This window comes from Papio anubis, chromosome 7 (genome assembly GCF_008728515.1).
Source record: "Papio anubis isolate 15944 chromosome 7, Panubis1.0, whole genome shotgun sequence".
Lineage (NCBI taxonomy): Eukaryota > Metazoa > Chordata > Mammalia > Primates > Cercopithecidae > Papio > Papio anubis.
Window position 1 is genome coordinate 99,309,762 of NC_044982.1, and position 23,982 is coordinate 99,333,743.

The following is a 23,982-nucleotide window of genomic DNA, read 5'->3' on the forward strand; positions in this document are numbered from 1 at the left end:
TAATGAAAATAAAAGAACTGGAGCTACATGCATCAACATGTATGGCTCTTGTGAACAATGTTGCAAAGCAAGATGCAGAATAAATACCACTGAAAAACAAGTTGGAGGCTGGGTGCAGTGGCTCACACCTGTAATCCAAGCACTCTGGGGGCCAAGCACTTTGAGCCCAGGAGCCTAAGACCAGCCTGGGCCACAGAGGGAAACCCTGTCTCAAACCAAACTGGAATGAAGGAAGGAAGGAAGGAAGGAAGGAAGGAAGGAAGGAAGGAAGGAAGGAAGGAGGGAGGGAGGGAGGGAGGGAGGGAGGGAGGCAAGTTAGAAAATATATAGAATATGGTTCCCTTTATAAGTTTCCTAAATATGCAAAGCTAAATAATGTACTGTCTAGAAATACAGTCATACAAATGTGGCTAATTCTTTTTCTTTTTTTAATAATTTTTTTTTTCTTTTCACAGAGAAGGGATCTCACTATGTTACCCAGGCTGGTCTTGAACTCCTGAGCTTAAGTGGTCCTCCCACCTTGGCCTCCCAAAGTGCTGGGATTACAGGTGTGACCCACTGTGCCTGGCCTAAATGTGGTTAATTCTTAAAGGAGAACAAAGGAATGATGAATTTAGAAAAATGGTGTGGTAGATTGAAAAGCAATTGGTTGTATTTGGCAGTGACTCTCATCAAAAGATGGAGTCTGTTTTTCTACTGCTCGAATGTGGGCATGGACGTGGGATGTGCTTTGCCCCATGGGTCATTAGCAAATGTAACATGAGCAAAAGCTTGAAAAGCATTTGTGTGCTAGGGTTGCCCTCCCCTGCTGCTGGGAGCCCTTAGACTACCATGTGAGGAGGCCTATACTAGTCTGCAGGAGAGACCATGAGGAAAACTGAGGTGCCCCGGCCAATAACCTGCCAACTGCCAGGTGTGTGAGTGAAGCCATCTTAGAAGAGCTGCAAGCTGCCTGAAGGCACATTTGAGAGCCCAGGTGAGACCAGTAGAAGAAATGGACTGAGTCCAGCCCAAATTGCTGACCTACAGACTCAAGGACTAAACAATGACTATTTTCTTAAACCATTAAGTTTTGGGGTGTTTTGTTATTTAGCATTAGGTAATTAATAAGGTGTTTGGGGTGGAGCAAGAAGGACTGATGAGGGAGAGCTATACAGGGAGCCCAAATGGAACTGGAGATTATCGATTTCCAACGGCTACAGGGGAGTTGATCTCACTACTCTTTATTACACACACACACGTACACACATGCGCGCACACACACACACATTATACAGTTTCATTTGCATGCATTAAATATTTTTAAATGTTTAAAAGAGAGAGAGATCCCTGGGGAAACTGATGGAAGGTTACTGTGGGAGAAATGAGCCTCTTCTTGGTGTATGGGATAGGAAGGATGTTGTCTTAATCCATTTTCTGTTGCTTGTAACAGAATACCTAAAACTGGATAATGTATAAAGAAAAGGAATTTATTTCTTACAGTTCTGGAGGCTGAGAAGTCCAAGGTCAAGGATCCACAGCTGGTGAGAGCCTTCTTACTGGTGGGGACTCTCTAAAGAGTCCTGAGATGGCACAGGGTGTGACATGGCGAGGGAGTTGAGTGTGCTCATGTTCTAGCTCAGGTATCTCTTCCTTTTCTTATAAAGCCACCATTTCTACTCCCATGATACCCATTAATCCATTCACCTATGAATCCACTGATGCATGAGTGGGTTAACCCGTTCATATGGGAAGAGCCTTCATGATCCAATCAGCTCCTAAAGGCCCCGCCTCACGGTACTGCCACAATGGGGATTAAGTTTTAACATGAGTTTTGGAGGGGATAGTCAAACCATAGCAGATGTGCCATCATACAATTTTGTTAGAAAAAATTGTAATATATATATGACATTGGCGATCTTCAGAAACTCACCAGGAGAGTGATGACTATACAAAAGGTAGACTGTAGTCAGAGAAGCTGTCAGATTTTACTATTAAATAGCAATTAAAATAATCTGTCTGGCTGATTATTTACCCCATGCGGCCCTCAAGCTACTGACCTCTCAACAAGCACACTGATGGTGGGTCCTTGGGTCCCACTAGCCTCCAACAGATGGAGGGAGGCATCTGTGCACAGCACCACACATTTCATTTGGGATTTCACTGGACCTTCAGGATACATATTCTGTCCTTTGTGGACCAAGAAATATTTTAGGAAGTGAATGCTTTGGCAGAAACATCCCTGAGGAAGAGCAGCGATCCCAAGAGGGAATCCTGGAGAAAGTAATCACACAAGCCGGTCAGAAAAGGGGATAGGGGAGGGGGCCATGGGCACAGGGGCTGTGACCAGCAAGTGTGTGAGGGACTTGTAGGATGTGAAGGCAAAATCAAGCAATGAGCACCCTGTGAGAGCAAACCAGTAAACCCAGTGCCCAATGGGAGAGAAAAGCCCCCTGCAGGGGAACGCTGCTGTGTCTGGAGAGGAATTGGGGAGGGGGAGAAGCAAGAACATGGAGGAGGGCAGGGTCAACCCTGGAGTGGAAGGAAGCTACAACCCAGCCAGGGACTGAGGCACAGCTGACCATGGGATGCAAAGGCATATGGGCAGGGGGAGGCATAGCTGTTTCAGAAGGCTGTGTGTGTGTGTGTGTGTGTGTGTGTGTGTGTAGCCAAACAAGAACTTAATATCCAGAAAAAAATGAAAACAAGCTATTTTGGTCAAGGGCTTATGAAATCATCATCATTCTTCTTTCCTTGTAATATCTTTTGCTTCTATAATAATGCTGTTGGTTCAATAATAAAATAAAGGAGGGTCTTTAGTGGTGTTTATCTTGGCAGTGTGTGGGGAAAATATCCTCCAAAGTTGAAATAACCACTGCATTCTTCAGAAAGTGATAGCCAAGTGAGGAAGGCAATTTGCTAGCTTGACAGATGCCTCCCTGAGAACAGTCAGCAACCCGGTCTGATCACAAGCTGCTCAATAAACAGGGTACTATCTCTGATGCTCTGCACCTGCCAGGAGGGCTGCCCAGTGAAGGTGGCCCACCTCCACTCTCTAGAAAAATACATCTCCAACTGCAAAATGGCAAACTACTGAGTTATTAATGGCCTTTTACAAAGTCTGGTTAGAGGGAGCTGCTTCCCTAGAGGCTGAAGAATTTAGGGAGCAGTATCATTGATTTCTGTATCTGCAAAGCTGGACCCAGGACCCTAGAACTCCACCACAGTGCCACCCATCCAGAATAGCTTCTGGTCTCGCTTTGATTGCTTTATAGGTCTCTTAACTCCAATACAATAGAGTTCCTGCTGACTGGGAATGGGGGGGAATAGCAGGGAAGAAGACTCACTTATTTAGAGCTTGGGGGCTGGGGGAAGGAGGAGGGCTGAGGTCACCATGATCACCTGTACTGTGCCAGACATAATTCTTCACTGGAGTGTAAGAATGAAGGCAATGGTCATATTTCAGAGCCTAGTACAGTGCCAGGCTCAGAGAAGTCACTCAATAAACACATTGGCAGTGGGAAGCATTAGCACATATTATGTCCAATAAATGTTTGTTGAATAAATGAATGAGAGGAGAGCAGGACCAGTTCTCCAAGGTGACTTTAAGAACACAGAGGTAACAGAAGGCCCCAGGGCCTGTGGGAATTCTAGAGCTCCCAGACTCATTGCCCAGAGTATTAGGTAGAAAGGCAGGGAGGGCTCACCTTTGGCCAGGTCCCACAGCGTGAGCACACCATCCTCGCAGGCCAGCAGCAGGTAGGAGGAGGAGCAGCTGAGCTGAGAGACTGCAATGGGCGCAGCACAGGGCCACACACCCTCAGGGTCTAGGGGGAAGGACAATACTCAACCAGTTCCCCCCAGACTCTGCACCTACCCATCACTTCTACCTGGACAATCTGTGACTCAGACTGGTCTCCCTGTTCAGGGAATGGGAACCAGGAACACCTGTCTGGACTCACCATCTTCCTTCTCTTTATGAAGTGCTATTCTCCTTGCCTAGGATCATAAGATAATGTCACACTGTTATTCCTCTACAGCTAATGTTTAATGAATATGTCCTAGGTGCTAGATACTGTGTTAGGCACTTTCCACACATAATTTCATTGCATTCTCACAAGGGTTCTATGAAGTAGGTCCTATTAGTATCTTCTTTTTAAAGATGAGGAGACCGAGGCAGAGAAGTGACTTGCTCAAGGCCATACAGTCAGTATAGAAGGAGATTAGAAGCCAGGTTGCCTGGGAAAGGGATGGAAGAAAAGAAACTCCTCCTTTGTGAATTTTTTAATGTTACTTTTGAAGTGTAATATAAAGTATAACAAGAGTAAATTTCAAGGAATATTCACAAAGCAAACTTGCTCATGTAACTGCTTCCATTAATTTTTTTTTTTTTTTTTTTGAGACGGGGCCTCACTCTGTCACCCTGGAGTGCAGTGGTGCGATCTTGGCTCACTGCAGCCTCAACCTCCTGGGCTCAAGTGATCCTTCTGGCCCAGCTTCCTGAGTAGCTGGGACTACAGGCTCATGCCGCCTTGCTTGGTTATTTTTTGTAGAAACAGGGTCTCTCTATGTTGCCCAGACTGGTTTCAAACTCCTGGGCTCAAGAGATCCACCAGCCTCTGCCTCCCAAAGTGCTGGGATTATAGGCGTGAGCCACCACGCCTGGTCACCTCCATAAATTTGTAAAACAACAACAACCTGTATTTCCTTAGTGCCTTTCAATTTCAAAGAGCTTTCACATAGAGAAACTCTCTGGATTTTGCTATTTTCAACAAACTCATACACTAGGCAACAATGGTGTAATTAATTAGTTCTATGTTTTACATGAAAAGTTGGTTGGGGTGTGAAGCAACTGGCCTGAGGCTACATGGTTTGCAGACAGCTGGGCTAGGATTAGCACTGACCTTCTGATTCCAAGCCTACTCTCTCTCTCTCTCTTTATTTTATTTTATTTTTTTTTTAGACAGTGTCACTCTGTTATCCAGGCTGGAGTGCAGTGGTACGATCTTGGCTCACTGCAACCCCTGCCTCCCGGGTTCATGTGATTCTCCTGCCTCAAACTCCTGAGTAGCTGAGACTACAGGTGCGTGCCACCATACCCAACTAATTTTTGTATTTTTAGTAGAGATGGGATTTCACCATGTTGGCCAGGCTGGTCTTGAACTCCTGACCTCAGGTGATCCACATGCCTCGGCCTCCCAAAGTGCTGGGATTACAGGCATGCGCCACCGCGCCCAGCCAAGCCTACTCTCTTTTTACCTTAGCTGCTTAAGGAGCCCTGTGGACCTGACTGTAGACTTTGTCCCTATTGACCTGTTGTCTTTAAGGAACATGACATTTCAGAGACAGATTCTTGGGGTCACACTATACCCACCAAGCCCCCTACTGCCTGCCTAGATCTGGTCCCTAAAGTGACACTTGATGTATGTCAGTCACATGCTCTCAGCTAAGCTGGAGAAGGACATGTCTGCAAGTCCTGAGCTTAGGTGACTCCCATCTCAGCAGTAGAGTACCAGCTTTATCCTTTAGAGTTCGGTTTAGTGAATACAGGAAGAAATTGTGACTTCTGGTCCAGTGTATACCAAGGACACAGGTCATTCCTGGGGAAAAAAAAAAGAGAGAAAATGGGTGTTACATAATAAATATGGGTGGCCTTTGGTTTGCACAGAAGGTGTTTGCGCAAGAGGAAGCTGGTTTGAAGTCTGAAGTAGTTTGTTTTAATGGGCAGCACCCAAGAGAAGAGTGAGCTTCCCAAGAGAGAGGGACTGGGCAGCCCCATGAGGGCTGTTCCTGGGGCCCGCTTGCCTTCTTGGATAGGGAGGACAGTCTCAACTCCCCCTTGGCTGCTTTCACATCTAGAAAATTCACACCCTCCGTGTTTTAAGTAACATCTTCTACAAGACAAATTCATACCCAGAAGTAGCCTGGTGGATGTGGGCTCATGCCTTCTCCTATGGCAACCACTCCCTGAAGGCAGTGCCAGCCTTTGTGATCAGGGAACCTGTGCTCAAGGGCCACAGATGCAAACAGAAACTGGCAGGCTACAGCTGGCAACTGAACTCCCCTCTTCATTCCCTCCTACCATGCGAGGTTTGTTGGGGAACATCTCTGGGAGGGCTTGCTGAGGGGTTTCCCCAAGGTGACCCCTTGCTAGGACAACCACCCACTTCATGTTCATTTACCTGTGGGGCCCTTGACTTCCGTTGGCATTGCAAAGAGACAGCTAGGAAGAAGGAAATAGAAGGTGGCTGTACTGGGAAAGAAAGAGACATGAGTCAGAGCCATGTAGACTCCCTGGCAAGGAGAGATGCTGGCAGTCTTGGTCCTAAAACCAGAATACATAGTTAGAATGGACCTTCCCAGGTGTACGAAGGCCATGAAGCAAATCACATTCTAGGTGCTGGTCCTGGTGGGATGTGCTGACCTTGGATGCTGGTGAGGGCAGGTTGGGTGGGGCTGGGAATCACTCCTAGGCCAGTGTGGTGTGCAAAGCTCTTGCCAGAGAGAGCTGTCTTTTGGAGAGCCACTTCTGTTTTGGGGAAGATCTCCTTAAAGAGCAGACTTAGGTGATCTACACAGATGTTCTCTTATCCTAGGGGCAATGCAGCCAGTGTTGTACTAATAAACTAGGTCTCTTAAATAAAAGAGGCCCCAATTTGTAGGATTTGCAGATTTTCATGGTGTAAATGCTCCCACAATGGACAACTAACGGTAGTTTAACAACTGGCTTGCAAAACCCTAATTATCTCACTATGCCATAGGAGCCAGCCCCAGCACACCACTGAATCTTGTCATGGTTTCAGACAGTAACAGGGAGCTGTTGTCAGGGCAGCCTTAGGACTTTGCGTCCTGAAGTAAGAAAATTTAAGGTCCACTTGACAGCACGAGAGATTTCCCTTCCCGTGTGAGAACAAGAACATTCCTGAGATCCACAGTAGCTATGAGGAAACTTAATTCCTAAAACCAGCTCCCTCATCGATACTTCAAAGACTGGGGCTCTCCAACACAATTTGGAGCTAATGAGACCTAACTGCTCACCAAGATGGGAAAGTCATATATTATAATAATTATACACCTATGCTACATTACATTTAGAAAGACAGGAAGGAAATGGAGAAGAATTTTAGTAGTGGTGACTTTATTTGTCTTTAGGATCTTCTGTGTTATTTATTATTTATTTATATTTTTATTATTATTTTTTGAGACGGAGTCTCTCTGTCCAGGCTGGAGTGCAGCGGCGTGATCTCGGCTCACTGCAGCCTCCATCTCCTGGGTTCCAGTGATTCTCTGCCTCAGCCTCCTGAGTAGCTGGAATTACAGGTGCCCGCCACCATGCCCTGCTAGTTTTTATATTTTTAGTAGAGACGGTTTCACCATGTTGACCAGGCTGGTCTCAAACACCTGGCCTCAGGTAATACGTCTGCCTGAGACTCTCAAAGTTCTGGGATTACAGGCCTGAGCCACTGTGCCTGGCCTCTGTGTTTTTTAGATAACCAGAAAAAAAAATTTTTTAAAGAGATGTCATATATAAAATTGAAATAAATTATATTTCTCATTTACATAGATATCTATTTCTTCTTTTAACTCCATATTATCAACCTTTGTTCTAACTGTATAGTAACAATCTCTACACAACATTTCAAAATATCTGCTGATGTTCTCTGAAAATTCTCCCAAACCAGAAAGAGCTTCTTTATTTCAGAGATAAGGTCTTGACATGTGGCCCAGGCTGGTCTCAGATTCGGGGGCTCAAATGATCCTCCTGCCTCAGCCTCTCAAAGTGTTGGGATTACTGGTGTGAACCACTGTGCCCGGCCCCAGAAAGAGCTTTTAGATCTCAGATTAATTCAGGTCCTTGGGTTGATTCCTGTATGTGCCAAGACAGCAGAAGCCTGGGGAGGTTCCCTGGCTTTCTTGGGATTAGGGGGCTCACCTGAGTGGCTCCTCCTCCCACTCCCCATCTAGGTACTTCTTGTAGGAAGCTTGGAAGATCTCAGCTTGCTGCTCCCACTGACTATCCTTGATGAAATGATTCTGCCCGGAGCCCAGTCCGTAGCAGTCCTTGATCTTTGCAAAGACTTCCAGGGGGCTTTTGAATGTGGTGCCTAGGTTGAAAATATACAGAATTAGTCAAGCCATCTGACTTCCCCTTTCCTGATTTTCCCCTACTTCCTCCACATTCCCCAGTTTTCTGCAGAATCCCTCATCCTCAGAAATCCACTCTTGCTCTGCAATTGGTCTGTATTCAGTCTTCTCCCAGTCTCTCCTGTACCCCACCAGCTCACAGAGCCCAGGCAGAGAGCAGCTGCTGTCCTCCTTCTTCTGTATCTTCATCCCAACATCATTCTCTCTGCTTTTGGATTACAGAATATTTGCAAAGGCCGGGGTGTGGGGGCGGTGGGGCAGGGAAATGTTCACAATGCCACTAGAGACTTTAAATCACTGTCCCTGTCTCCCCAGCTGAGGAAGGCCCCAAATCTGCCAGTTACCATCACTTTTCAGCCACTGCTGAAGACTCACATAATTAGGCAGTCTCAGTCTCTTCTTATGCCAACACTTACCCAATTTCTTCCTTCAAAAAAAACCTTTCTTATCAGTCACTTTTGTTACTATTTCTCTTCCCAATAACCTTTCATTTCCTTCTTTTTCATGGGTTCCTAAATCCACAGTAAAACTGGCTGACTTGTTTTCTGGATTTGCGCCCTGAGTTTCAGAATTCTGTTCACTTTGGAAGGTGTCTGGGTCCCTCAAGTTGCCCAGGAGATTCCACAGTGCCCTTGACTGCTTCCTCAGAGACAATTGCATAACTTTCTAGAGGGCGACACCTGTTTTATAAACACATAGTATCATATGATACACTAGTTCTCAAAGGATGATGCCAGGTCAGCAGTGACAGAGTCACCTGGGAACTTGCTAAAAATACAGATTCTCAGGGCCCACCCCAGACCTACTGGAATAGAAGAAACTCTGTGGTGGGGCCCAGCAATCTGGGTTGTTTTTTGAGATAGCGGTTGTGCTATATTGCCCAGGCTAGGCTTGAACTCCTTGGTTCAAGCAATCCTCCCACCTCAGCTTCTTGAGTAGCTGGCACTATAGGCAAACAATCTGGGTTTTAATGAGTTCTCCAAATGAGTATGATGCAGCTAAAGTTTGAGAATTGCTATTATAAATTATACCCCTTATATTTTCACTTACTAAAATATTTTGGAGATTATTTCATATTAGTACTACAGATCCTCTTCATTGTTGCTTATTTTAGTTATTAAACCTTTTTCTTATTGTGAAGTGTAACATACATGCAGAAAAGAGCATAAAATATGTACCTTAATATATTTTAATGAGTTATTATAAAGCAAACCTCTGGTATCATCTACTCAGGTCAAGAAATAGAACATTGGCTGGGTGCGGTGGCTCATGCCTGTAATCCCAGCACTTTGGAAGGCCAAGGCAGGAGAATCGCTTGAGCCCTGGAATTTGAGACCAGCCAGGCAACATGGCAAAATCCTATCTCTACAAAAAATACAAAAATTAGCCAGGCCTGATGGCATGTGCCTGTAGTCTCAGCTACTTGGGAGGCTGAGGTGGGAGGATTGCTTGGGAAGCAGAGGTCACAGTGAGTTGAGACTGTACCACTGCACTCCAGTCTGGGCGACAGAGGGAGACCCTGTCTCAAAAAAAAAAAAAGAAAAGAAAAAAGAAAAAAAATATTGCCATCTCACTAGAAGCTTCCCAGGGGCCCCTTTCTAATCACAATTCTCTGGGAAGAGTGGCAACCACTCTCTTGACTTTTATGGTAGCCACTTCATTGCATTTATTTATGCTTTTATCACCTAAACATGCATCCTCAACACCATAGTTTCATTTTGCCTGATTCTAAACTGTACATAAGGGGAACCATGCAGTGTTAACTCTATAGCTGCCCTCTTTTGCTCAACATTGTTCACGAGATTTATCCATTTTGCTGTGTGTAGCTGCAGTTTGTTCGTTTTTTGTTGCTGTATAGTATTCCATTGAATAAATATAGTACAATTTATCTGTTCTACTACTGATGAACATTTAGTTGTTTTGTGTTTGGGGCTATTCAAAATCATGTCGCTATTACCATTCATGCACATGTTTCCTGGAACACACTTGCTTGCAAATCTATGGGTACATTCCTAGAAGTAGAGTGACAAACTCAAGCTGGCTTGCTTAGGAGTTTCCTAGTTTTAGCACTGAAAAATCTCACATCCCAGGAAACCCCTCAGTCAGGCAAACAGGTATGGTTTGTCACCCTATCACCTAGCAGTGTAAATATTGTGTCATAGGATACAAATTATTGTCAAATTTACTAGATAATACCAAACCATTTTCCAAAGTGGTTGTACCAGTTTTCATTGCTAAATGCAATGTATGGGAGTACTGATTGTTCCACATCCTCACTATCACTTGGTGTGGTCAGTCTTTTTAATTTTACCCATCCTAGTGAATGTGTTGTGCTACTTCACTGTGATTTTAGTTTGCACTTCCCTGTAGACTAATGATGGTGAGCACCTTTTCATGTTTATTGGCTATTTAAATAATCTTTTTTTGTGAATAGCCTGTGCAATACTGTTGCCTGTTTTGTACTGGATTATCTCTCTTTTTCTTAAGAATCTGGGCTGGGCACGGTGGCTCAAGCCTGTAATCCCAGCACTTTGGGAGGCCAAGACGGGCGGATCACAAGGTCAGGAGATCGAGACCACCCTGGCTAACCCGGTGAAACCCCGTCTCTACTAAAAAATACAAAAAACTAGCCAGGCGAAGTGGCGGGCGCCTGTAGTCCCAGCTACTCGGGAGGCTGAGGCAAGAGAATGGCGTAAACCTGGGAGGCGGAGCTTGCAATGAGCCGAGATCTCGAGCTCACTGCAAGCTCCAGCCTCCCGGGTTTTTACGCCATTCTCCTGCCTCAGCCTCCCGAGTAGCTGGGACTACAGGCGCCCACCACCTCGCCCGGCTAGTTTTTTGTATTTTTTAGTAGAGACGGGGTTTCACCGTGTTAGCCAGGATGGTCTTGAACTCCTGACCTCGTGATCCGCCCGTCTCGGCCTCCCAAAGTGCTGGGATTACAGGCTTGAGCCACCGCGCCCGGCCTCTTTCATCCTCTTAATGATGTCTTTGAATGATTTGAAATTCCTAATTTTAATGTAGCCAAATTTATTCAATGTTTTAGAATTGTAAGTACTTTTTGTGTCTTATTTGAAAAGTCTTTCTGTACCCAGAGGTGATAAAGGTATTGTTTATATTATTTTCTTTTTCTTTTTTTTGAGACAGCATCTCGCTCACTGTGTCACCCAGGCAGTAGTTCAATGGCGCAATTTCAGCTCACTGCAACCTCTGCCTCCCAGGCTCAAGCAATTCTCCTGCTTTAGCCTCCCAAGTAGCTGGGACTACAGGCACATGCCACCATGCCTAGCTAATTTTTGTATTTTGGTTTTTGTGGAGATGGGGTTTCTACATGTTGCCCAGGATGGTCTCAAACTCCTGAGCTCACAAGCAATCTGCCTGCCTCGGCCTCCCAAAGTGCTGGGACTACAGGTGCACACCATCATGCCCAGCTAATTTTTTTTTTTTTTTGTATTTCTACTACAGACGGGGTTTTGCCATGTTGGCCACGCTTGTCTTGAACTCCTAGCTTCAAGTGATCCACTTGCCTTGACCTCCCAAAGTGCTGGGATTACAGACATAAGCCACTGCACTGGGCCTAAAGGCTGTATTATTTTCTAAAAGCTTTACTGCTTTGCCTTTCATATATTTACTTCTACAGTTCTTCTGGAATTTAGTTTTGTGTATGGCATGAGGCAGGGGTTAAGTTTTATTTTTGTCTCCATATAAACCACCACCACCACTTATTGAAATGACCACCCTTTCTCCAGTGCTCCGTAGTGCTGCCTCTGTAATGCATCAAGTGTCCATTTATGCCTGGGTCTATTTTCGTCTCTATATCCTGTTTCATTCACCTATTTTTCCTCTATTTTTCTTTCTGCTATTTCTATCTATCTATATTTCTATATTTCATCTATATTTCTATTATTCACTTATCTATTTTTTATCTTAATAACTGCAGTTTTATAATAAATATTGATAGAGCAAGTTTGACCACTACATTCTTTTACAAGAGAAAATTGTCTATTCTTCGCCTTTCTCATTTCCCTTTTTGGGGGGTTGTTCTTGATTTTGAACGAGGGTCTTGTTCTGTCACCCAGGCTGGAGTGTAGTGGTGTGATCATAGCTCACTGCAGCCTCAACCTCCTAGGCTCAAGTGATCCTCCTTCTTTGGCCTCTCAAAGTGCTAGGGTTACAGGCCTAAGCCACCACACTTGGCCTCTCTTTTGTTTTTTTAATGGTTGCAAAGTATTCTTTTGTATGAGTGTACCAGATATTTATTTATTTATTTATTTATTTATTTATGACAGGGTTTCACTCCCGTCTCCCAGACTGGAGTGCAATGGCACAATCTCACCTCACTGCAACCTCTGCTTCCTGGGCTCAAGTGATTCTCCTGCCTTAGCCTCCCAAGTAGTTGGGACTACAGGTGCAAGCCACTCTGCCTAATTTTTGTATTTTTTGTGGAAGTGGGGTTTTGCCATGTTCCCCAAGCTGGTCTTGAACTCCTGAGCTCAAGCAGTCCGCCCACCTTGGCCTCTTAAAGTGCTAGGATTATAGGCATGAGCCACCGCGCACTGCCCAGATTTTATTTAACCAATTATTCACCTCTGTGCATAATGCTACAGTGAACATTCTTCTTCTTCTTTTTTTTTAAATCCTAACTACTAGTCCACCAGGAGTGAACATTCTTATAGATATGTCTTTGTGATCTTGTGTGAATGCTGAGACGATATCCTCTGTATTCGCTGCCTACAATAGCTAGCCTCTCTGCTCCTCTTGACCAAGTCCCTTCCTTTGAAACTTTGCCCAAATGTCCCTTTCTTTGATAAAACCTTTGCTTACTCCCTAGCAAGTCAGTCGCTTCTTACCCTGAGTTTTCACAGTCCCTGATGGTCCCCACTGCTGTACTTATCACATCCTACTATGGTGGTTTCTTGTCATTCTCCCTTAGCAGACTATCAGCTTCTAGAGTGCAGGAGAGGAGAGGTGTTTTACTCATCTTTGTGCTTGGTACATTATGGGCATTCAGCAAATAATAATGAATAAATGAACACAGGAATGTAGGAATGAATGTATTACAACTAGCAGTCAAATGAATTACCACAGAAATGTAGGAATAAATGAACTCATCCTGGCAATTCAGAAAAGACACCTTTCTTTCCTGACCTTCCAATTCTGTTAGTTAACTGTATGTAATACAAATGCATTACTTACATTTTTTGTTTTTATGTCTCAGAGCTTATGAGTTTAAAAAAAATTTCCTCTTCATAACTATGTTTGTAATTTTGATATTGTTGCTAATAAATTGAAAAGATAAGACATGTGGAGAAAGGCGGAAAGAACAGATAAATCAATGGCAAAAGGAGAGAGATTTGAATCACACTTACCTGTAACCGGCTTAGGTGGTTTGATCTTCATTATGTAAACTGGAAGACTCAATTTAATGTCTCCTTTGAAACAAGCATTTGTATCCTAAAATAAGGAAAAGGCATAGTTAATAAGCCAAGAGAATAGAGGAAATAGAATAATTAAAAACACTAATTTTAAAAGAAAGTGGAAAAGGAGGGGAAAAAGAAGAAAAAGAGATAGGACAAATAGAAAGTAAATAGCAATATTGTAAAAGTAAATAGCAAGACTGTAGATTTAAACCCAAACATGTAAATAATCACATTAAATGTATATGGTCTAAATAACCCCAATTAAAAGGCAAAGATTGTCAGACTCTATAAAAAGGCTAGACCCTTGGTGACACATACTTGTAGTCCCAGCTACTCTGGAGGCTGAAGTGGGAAAAACGCTTGAGGCCAGGAGTTTGAGGTGGCAACATGCTATGATTGTGCCTGTGAATAGCCACTGCATTCCAGCCTGAGCAACATAGCGAGATTCCATCTTTGAAACAATTTTTTAGAAAGGGCAAGATCCAACTATATGAGGTCAAAAAGAAACTTTTTTTTTTTTAAAGACAGGATCTTGCTCTGTCACCCAGGCTGGAGTAGAGTGGAACAATCACAGCTCACTGCAGCATCGACCTTCTGAGCTTAAGCAATCCTCCCACCTCAGCCTTCTGAATAGCTGGGATCACAGGTGTGCACTACCACAACCGGCTAATTTAGTTTTGCAGAGACAAGGTCTCGCCATGCTGCTCGGGATGATCTTGAACTCCTGGGCTCACGTGATCCTCCTGCTTCTGCCTCCCAAAGTAATGGGATTACAGGTGTGAGCCACCACACATGGCCAAGAAATTCATTTTATGAAACACTATCTGAAACCATAGGGAAAAAGAAGAAACTGACTATATTAAATATAATGACACAAATATGTATAAGAACAAAAGTACAGAAAAAGATATATCTTGCTAAAATGAATCAAAAGAAAGCTCGGGTGGCCATATTAGTATGTGACATAGAAGAATTCTGAACAAAGAATATCAGGAATCAAAGGGTCAGTAAATAATGACAAAACAATCAATTCATCCGAAGACAAAACATTCCAAATTGTTAAACATCTAATTACAAAGCTTCAAAATATATGAAGCAAAAATTTGTAAAAGTGAAAGAAGAAAAAGATAAATCTACAATCTTAGAAACTCCTTTTTCAATAAGTACAGAATAAGTAAACAGAAAAGCAGTAAGAATATAGTAAGGATATAAAAGGAAAAACAGGAAAGAGATAGAAGACTTGAATAGCCTAACCAATAACAGCTTTACTGGTCTTGAAACATCCTTTTCAAATGCATATAAACATTTACCAAGATAATCGACATTGTGGGAATAAAATAAATTTAAATAAATTTAAAATAATTCGAATATATAAAGTATGTTTTCCCATCACAATTGATTTTCTTATCACAATGGATTTTATGAGAAGCCCATAAAAAAAAGCTATCTGTAACATTTCCAATATTTGGACACTAAATAACATACTTCTAAAAATCTACTAGTCGACCGGAGCAGTGGCCCACGCCTATAATCTCAGCACTTTGGGAGGCCAAGGTGGGCAGATCACAAGGTCAGGAGTTCAAGACCAGCCTGGCCAAGATGGTGAGACCCTTCTCTACTAAAAATACAAAAATTAGCCATGCGTGGTGGCAGGCACCTGTAATCCCAGCTACTCAGGAAGCTGAGGCAGAGAATTGCTTGAACCTGGGAGACGGAGGTTGCAGTGAGCCAAGATTGCGCCAGTGCACTCCAGCCTGGGCGACAGAGCGATATTCCATGTCAGAAAAAAAAAAAGAAAAGAGAAAAAAGGAAGAAATTAGAAGAGGAAACTAAACCCAAAGTGAGCAGAACAAAGGAAATAACAAAAACAAACTGGAAATCAGTGAGATAGAAAACAGAAAAACAAAAGGGAAAAATATAGGAAACTAAAATCTTGTTCTTCTGAGAAGATGAATAAAATGGACAGACCTTTAGCCAAACTGATTAAGAAAAAAAGAGAAAAGACACAAATTACCAATATCAGGAATGAGAGGGATGACATCACAATAGATTTTAAAGACAATGAAGGGATAATAATGGAATGTTATGAACCACTTTAAGCCAATAAATTTGACAACTTAGACAAAATGAACAAATTACTCAAAAGACACAAGGTACAAAAGTTTGCTCAAGAAGAAATAGGTAACCTGAATAGTATTAAAGAAGTTGAATCTGTAGTTCCACAAAGAAAGCTCCAAGACTAGATGGACACATTAGTAGTAAAGTCTACTTAATATTTTAAGAAGAAATAATGCCCAGACTGGGCAATATATTTTTCTATAAAAAATTTTTAAAATTAGACAAGCATGGTGGCACACAACTGTAGTCTTAGCTATTTGGAAAGCTGAGGCGGGAGGACTGCTTGAGCCTAGGAGGTTGAGGCTGCAGTCAGCTATGATCATGCCATTGCATTCCAGCCTGAGTGACAGAGTGAGCCCCTGTTTCAAAATGAAAAAAGAAGAAAAGAAAAAAATGTGCAAGCAAATTGATAAGTAAAAAAATGCAAGTTTATAAGAAAATATACACAGTATGATGCCACGTATGTAGAAAAAAAATTCCAATTCCATGAAGCAAAACTATAGCTTTCAAAATAAATATAAGAATGTAAATATACACTAAAGATATAGAAAACACACATCAACTGGGGCCGGGTGCGGTGGTCCACGCCTGTAATCCCAGCACTTTGGGAGGCTGAGGCGGGTGGATCACCTGAGGTCAGAAGTTTGCGACCAGCCTGACCAACATAGTGAAACCCTGTCTCTACTAAAAATACAAAAAACAAAACAAACAAACACACACATCAAGCTAATAATGGTGATTACCTCTGGAGAGGGCTGTTTATCTGAATTCCTGGACTTTTCTAAGAGTGATACATTCATATATTATTTGTATAATGTGAAATATAATGTAACTATTTTTATTTTTATTATTTTTTGTGAGACAGGGTCTTGCTCTGTCGCCCAGGCTAGAATGCAGTGGTGCAATCTCGACTTGCTGCAGCCTCCACTCCAGGGCTCAAGCCATCCACCCACCTCAGTCTTTTGAGTAGCTGGGACCACAGCTACGTGCCACCACACCTGGCTAATTTTTTTTTTTTTTTTAGACAGCTGTCTCCCAGCATGGAGTACAGTGGTGCAATCTCGGCTCACTGCAACCTCTGCCTCCCAGGTTCAAGTGATGTTCCTGCCTCAGCCTCCTGAGTAGCTGGGATTACAGGTGCACACCACCACATCTGGCTAATTTTTGTATTTTTAGTAGAGATGGGGTTTCACCATGTTGGCCAGGCCGGTCTCGAACTCCTGACCTTGTGATCCGCCTGCCTTGGCCTCCCAAAGCGCTGGGATTACAGGCATGAGGCACCCCGCCTGGCCATATTTTGTATTTTTTGTAGAGGCAAGGTTTCGCCATGTTGCCCAGGCTGGTCTCAAATTCCTGAACTCAAGAGATGCTCCTGCCTTAGGCTCCCAAAGTGTTGGGATTACAGACATGAGCCACCCCGCCTGGCCTAATGTAACTTTAAAAGGGAAAAAAGAAAGGGCTCTAGCGAGAGACTTCCATTTCAGAAATTCACCACTACTCTACTGACATGCCTGAGTCCTCCAAGAGCCATGCCTTCTGAAGACATGGTGTGTTCCTGGTCTCAGAGGAAGAGCCAGGAAGCTCCAGGAAACCTGCGCTGTTCTCTAAGGTATTCCAAAACAAACACAAAATCCCCAAGTCACTCGGCTTGGTGAATTGGGCTGTTATTTTGGTAGGGGCAAATCCAGGATTCATGGGACGCTTTTTTAAGAAAAAGAAGACAGAACTATAAACACAAAATGCCCATAGCCACTGTAATTCCATCTAATATGGGGGAAATTGTGACAGAGGAAAGCTAGAGTGAAGAGGTAGTGGTATTAAGTGATTACAGTTAAAATATGTTACCTTTGCTAATTTTACAAAAACGTATAACCATATGAACACATTGCTAGGGCCCCTTCCAGAGGCCCAAGTGAGGCGCCCTGAAATTTAAGCTCCCTTAACTTCAGGTAAAGCCACGTCTGGCCAAATGACTTGGGTCAACTATTCTCAGGGTCAGGAGGTCATCTTCAATGAATATGAGGCACAAGATTAAGTCACTGAGAATTGAAAATAGTGCCCAGGTGGGACATTTTATTAGCATATTTGACATTTAAGGTAAATTTCAAGTAAAAATAAAAATCTTGGGCCCAGTATGGTGACTCATGCCTGTAATCCCAGCATTTTGGGAGGCCGAGGCAGGCGGATCACCTGAGGTCGGGAGTTCAAGACCAGCCTGACCAACATGGAGAAACCCCATCTCTACTAAAAATCCAAAATTAGCCGGGCGTGGTGGTGCACACCTGTAATCCTAGCTACTCGGGAGGCTGAGGCAGGAGAATCGCTTGAACCTGGGAGGGAGAGGTGGCAATGAGCCAAGGTTGTGCCATTGCACTCCAACCTGGGCAACAAGAGCAACAAGAATGAAACTCCGTCTCCAAAAAAAAAAAAAAAAAAAAAGAATTAATAATTTTTTAAAAATCTCTAAAATGCAACCTTAAGTCTCTCTGGAGATTTTCTTTAAAGTTTCTTACCATTTCTAACTGATCTGCAGAAGTGAGACCAAGGGTGTTCTGAGGAGAAAAATGAGAAATTAATTCACAATAGGTTTGATATATGTTTACCATCCCCTTTAATCTTCTGGCATGCTCTCTCTTCCCCTCAATTACTCTTGTGAGTGAATTCATGCAATAGACATAGAGGGTCAGTATTTGTGTGGACCTCTGGTCTGCAGAAATTCAACACACGATCCCTATTTTCCAGGATTTTAAAAAGTAGTTGGGGAAATAGGAAATAGTTAATAATAAGAGGAAATCTGAATGAATAGAGTTGAGGAGATCAGTCAGAACACCATTTCAAGAATCTAAATTGAGGGAAATATTTCTGATTGGCAAAACATAACGGTGATGTTGAGAATTACATTTAAGTAACTCTAAATATAATTCATAGTAAAAGAACTACAACTGTAACTGGCATTCATTGGCTGCTTCTTGGTGTATGAAAAAGAAGTGAATTATGGTGAGAAACCACCCTATTCAAGGTGCTTTTCCTATTTGGATAACAAATTAGTCCAAACAAAAATATATCTTTTGAGTACCAAGTATGATACTACGGAATTTGTTGATAAAAAGCAAAAGGTATGGTCTTAACAATCTAGAAATTTATTATCCATTGAAGACAAGAGGATTTTCCTGTATAACAAGATAACTAAAAACCTAGGTAGTAGGTGAGAGGTGTCAAAAAATGGGTACAAATAATAACATTCTATAATAGCTTAGAGGAGGAAGATCTCTGGGCTAGTAACTTTCCCAGGGACATAGGACTACACTCCATTATGAAGACATTCACTGAGGAGAAAGGCATTTATTCAAAGCCACTTGTGCTCAGCAGTGAATGTAACTCTCAATCTTGGTCTCCTACATTAATAATTTCACTAATTTATTTAGCACCCAATACAATGTGTTTTAAAGGGGTGCTCAGTTAATATCAATATATTCATGTTGGTGGTTTAAAAGTAAAAATAATAAGCATACACTGTATAGATAAGCAAATTAAGTCTTAATATTTACTGAGCAATTACATTTTAAAAACACAGCAAGCACAGGCCGGGTGCGGTGGCTCACGCCTGTAATCCCAGCACTTTGGGAGGCCGAGGCGGGCAGATCACGAGGTCAGGAGATCGAAACCATCCTGGCTAACACAGTGAAACCTCGTCTCTACTAAAAATACAAAAAAATTAGCCAGGCGTGGCGGTGTGTGCCTGTAGTTCCAGCTACTCAGGAGACTGAGGCAGGAGAATTGCTTGAACCCGGGAGGCGGAGGTTGCAGTGAGCATCACTGCACTCTAGCCTGGGCAACAGAGCGAGACTCAAAAAACAAAATCAAAAACAAAAACAGAAACAAAAAATAGCACAAGGCTCAGGCATCATATATAAATAAACTGAAATGGTAGACTTTCTACTTTCTAAGGATAATAGAAAATATATATATATATCTGTATATTGAGAACAACCTCTTTATATCATAGTCTGGAAAATTTAATGGAATTTGAGGCATGAAAAGATTATTTTAGCCAGGAGGGAAAAAAGATTACCAGTGAAGCAGGAGTCAGGACGAAAGACCCTCCTTCCAGAGAAATGCCTGGGAGTGGTCTCAGTGGAGAGGCAACTCCTAGACTAGAGAGATACTGAGATTCCCACTACTGAAGACACCTTTACTTTTTAATGTATTATTTTAACCAAAGGAAACTGACTTGGCAGACAGGGGCCAATATTCCTGTTGTCCTCTCTATAATAGCCCAGAGGCCTCATTCATCATAAATTTCCAAGGACTTAGGCTAGATGTGGGTCAGGGGTAGGGAGAAACATATCGGCTGAAAGCAGAGATACTTCCTACCAGTTGCAGCTGTCTGACTTTTTTCTTTGGATTTGAAGTGAGTTGGGGGTTCTCTACTTTCTTGAGCCAAGTCTCCTTGGGCAATTTATACACATCCAGCCAAATATCTCCGGCTCCTGCATTGGGAAACCAGAGAACCATTGAGCAACTGTAAGACAGCCACAAGTTTCCTCTGAGAAATGGCCTGTTTTCTTCTCAGAACTGCTGGGAAAGAGATCAGCCACCTCCATAGCAGGCAACTTTGACACACTGAAGGAGAAGTAGTTCTGCAATGGTTATTGCAAGTCCTCGTGCCCCACATAACTTTCCCATGGAGAGTTATCCCCTCAACCCACCATCACCTATCTAAGGGAAACAGGGGCTTCTCACACTAACAGCACTCATGCAACATGATGTTTTAACCAAATTGCCCTGCCTAGCCCCCACGTTTTCTATGTTGTGAATGGTAAATTCCATTGACATTAAAAAAAAACATGGGGCTGGGCATGGTGGCTCATGCCTGTAATCTCAGCACTTTGGGGGGCCGAGGTGGGCGGATCACCTGCAGTCAGGAGTTCGAGATCAGCCTGGCCAACATGGTGAAACCCCATTTCTACTAAAAATACAAAAATTAGCCAGGCGTGGTGATGCGTGCAGCACCCTGTAATCCCAGCTACTCAGGAGGCTGAGGCAGGAGAATTGCTTGAACCCAGTGGGTAGAGGGTGCAGTGAGCCGAGATCAGGCCACTGCACTCCAGCCTGGGCAACAGAGTGAAACTCTGTCTCAAAAAAAAAGAAATGCTTCATGAATTTGTGTGTCATCCTTGCAGAGGAGCCATGCTAATCATCTCTGTATCGTCCCAGCTTTAGTATATGTGCCGCTGAAGCGATCACATCCACTGACATTTTGCCTTTAGTTTTACCTGTCTGGGGAGGAAGGCAGCACATACAGAATCAGTAACTGAGAGGAGTGTGTCTGAGGAAGGGTTAGAATTGGGAAAGATGTACCTAAAGAATTCTTCTGACCAATATTTGAGGAGATGTTAACCTGGGAAAGTTTGTTCTCCCACGGTATGGGATCCTGGCTAAATTTTTTCTTAAAAAGTAATCTTCTGGTCACCTTAATTTCAGACTTCTGGCCTCCAGGACTCTAAGGGAATAAATATCTATTGTTTTAAGCTGCCCAGTTTGTGGTACTTTGTTATGACAGCCTCAGGAAACCAGTAGAGATGGTGCAAAAGTTTCCTTGAATACATAAAGCATTATAAAATGCATATCCTTGGCCAAGCGTGGTGGCTCATGTCTGTAATCCTAGCATTCGAAGGCCGAGGCGGGCAGATCACCTCAGGTCAGGAGTTCGAGACCAGCCTGGCCGACATGGTGAAACCCTGTCTCTACTAAAAATATAAAAATTAGCCGGGCGTGCTGGCAGGCACCTGTAATCTCAGCTGCTTCGCAGGATGAGGCAGGAGAATCGCTTGAACCTGGGAGGCAGAGGTTGCAGTGAGCTAAGATCATGCCACTGCACTCCAGCCTGGGTGACAGAGCAAGACTCCTTCTCAAAATAATAATAATAATAATAATAATAATTAATAAATAAATAAAATGCATATCTTCCTTAAATACCTGACATTGGAAGGGGCTTGGACAACAGTATAAAATAGAGGCCCATATACCATCTATCTAAATATTTAAAGGTTAAAAATCAAGGCAACAAGCATTTGTATAAAATATGTTCTATTATCCCAGTGATAACTGCAGCTGGCAAGATCCAATGACGAGTGCTAAGATTGGTGGGTAAAACATTAAAGAGAAACAGCACATCAGCATCATCTCAAAGTATCTCCCTCAAGTGTTTATTAACTACTGTGGTGGTTTTAACACGTGTCCAAAAATTCTTTGATTCTCTTACCTCCAGGAGGTGATACTTTTTTTTTTTTTTTTTTTTTTTTTCAGATGGAGTTTCGCTCTTTGTTGCCCAGGCTGGAGTGCAGGGGCACAATCTCAGCTCACTGCAACCTCCGCCTCCCAGATTCAAGCGGTTCTTCTGTCTCAGCCTCCCCAGTAGCTGGGATTACAGGTGCCCACCACCACCTCCAGCTCATTGTTGTATTTTTAGTAGAGATGGGGCTTCACCATGTTGGCCAGGTTGGTGTTGAACTCCTGACCTCAGGTGATCCGCCTGCCTCGGTCACCCAAAGTGCTGAGATTATAAGCGTGAGCCACCACATCCGGTCCAGGAGGTGGTACTTCTTTTTTTTTTTTGAGACGGAGTCTTGCTCTGTCACTCAGGCTGGAGTGCAATGGCACAATCTCGGCTCACTGCAACCTCCGCCTCCCAGGTTCAAGCGATTCTCCTGTCTCAGCTCCCTGAGTAGCTGGGATTACAGGTGTGCACCACCACGCCAGGCTAATTTTTGTATTATTATTTTTTTATAGTAGAGACGGGGTTTCACCATGTTGGTCAGGCTGGTCTCGAACTCCTGACCTTGTGATCCGCCCGCGTTGGCCTCCCAAAGTGCTCCTTGCCCGGCCAGGAGGTGGTATTTCTATCATTTCCCCTTGAGTGTGGTCTGGACCTAGTGACTTGCTCCTTACAGAGGATATGTAGGGAAAAACAGTAGCTCTACAGTGGAGAAACCTGGCGGACACCACTTCAAGTGATCAAGGTTAATATCAGAAGTAGTGAGTAACGCTGCTATAATGTATCCCTTGATATGATGCAATGAGAAAAGCACGTCACCTCTGTTGTATCTTCCCCCAAATCCTTAACCCCAGTTGAATCATGAGAAAAATATCAGACAAGTTGAAATTGGGGGATATTCTACCAAATACCTGACTGGTACTTTTTTAAAATGTTAAGCCTTGAAAAATGAGGAAAGGCCAAGAAACCATCCCAGATAGGAGGAGACTAAGGAGACACAATGACTAAATATAATATGGTATCCCAGATTGAACTTTGGAGCAAAAAAAACCAAAAAACCAAAAAGATGAGTGGAAAACTAGTGAAATTTAAAACAAAATCTGTAGTTAAGAGTTAATTAATAGTACTGTACCAATGTCATTTGCTTAGTTTTGACAAATGTGGTGTGGCCATGTTGAACATTAATATTAGGGAAGCTGGGTGAAGGGCATAAAGGAACTCTGTAATTTCTTTGCAACTCTTCTTTAAATTGAAAATAATTTCTAAATAAAAGATTTGGAGTGACAAAAGCAATCATTTGGAAGAGACTGAAAATCTGAACCTTAACAGTCTTTGGTTAATCTTGCCTTGTAGGAGGAAGGCTGCAAAGTCTCCTCCTTGAGAGACTTCCATCTTTATACAGGTAGTTTGCTTGCTGGTATCATCCTGAAAACAAAAGAGATGTCGATAGAGTAGGCACAGCCTGCCAACAGAGAATGTATTTCAGGGCTCTCTGTGGTTTGCACCCAGGAGCAGAGATCCTTTTAAAGCTTGGGACATGAAAAGATGCTTCAAACTGCTTCATACTTCCCATTTTTGTACAGGAATTGGACAAGATGGTATGTAAAGAAGTAGAACTCGCTTTTCTATGTAAGGTTTTTGAACTTATTTCCTGGTCTCTTAAATACTCCTGGTGACTTCTGGCATACTATTGGATCTCCTGGTCAGGTGTGCAAACCCTAAAGCCTATGCTGGCATCCAATTATTCAACTGAATTGAAATAAATTCTACATGACACTGAAAACTCTGGTAGTTGCTGGACAAAAGGCTCTATCTAGACTATGGTAGAGACTGAATGTAACCCTAGTATGAAACCTGCTCAAATTGTGGATAAGGTCAGAGAGGCTCAATGTGAATGGTTATGCTTTTTTTTTTTTTAATTTTTAAAAATTTTAGGAGAGATGGAGTCTCACTTTGTTGCCCAGGCTGGTCTTGAACTCCTGGCTTGCAAGTGATCTTCCCAAGTTGGCCTCTGAAAGTGCTGGGAATATAGGGGCATGAGTC

General features: G+C 42.9%; 1 protein-coding gene and 1 non-coding gene across 6 annotated transcripts in view; both read right to left on the reverse strand.

The window, feature by feature from the left end:
* Window positions 1-23,982, reverse strand: part of WDR93 (WD repeat domain 93) — a 51,209-nt gene that overhangs the window by 7,521 nt on the left and 19,706 nt on the right. For 4 of the 5 annotated variants that reach the window (XM_031668347.1, XM_031668350.1, XM_031668348.1 and 1 more), the window contains exons 5-13: window positions 23,286-23,364; window positions 20,037-20,152; window positions 18,176-18,214; window positions 13,494-13,578; window positions 7,913-8,084; window positions 6,162-6,232; window positions 5,493-5,579; window positions 3,687-3,806; window positions 2,040-2,253 (exon numbers count right to left, since the gene is read on the reverse strand). In XM_031668347.1, the coding sequence (XP_031524207.1) occupies window positions 2,040-2,253; window positions 3,687-3,806; window positions 5,493-5,579; window positions 6,162-6,232; window positions 7,913-8,084; window positions 13,494-13,578; window positions 18,176-18,214; window positions 20,037-20,152; window positions 23,286-23,364 (983 nt within the window). The remainder of the gene's footprint in view (window positions 1-2,039; window positions 2,254-3,686; window positions 3,807-5,492; window positions 5,580-6,161; window positions 6,233-7,912; window positions 8,085-13,493; window positions 13,579-18,175; window positions 18,215-20,036; window positions 20,153-23,285; window positions 23,365-23,982) is intronic. The other variant, XM_031668349.1, reaches the window with a different exon arrangement.
* On the reverse strand, window positions 20,803-20,909 carry LOC116276001. The gene has a single exon (XR_004185464.1). It is a non-coding gene; the product is annotated as a U6 spliceosomal RNA (small nuclear RNA).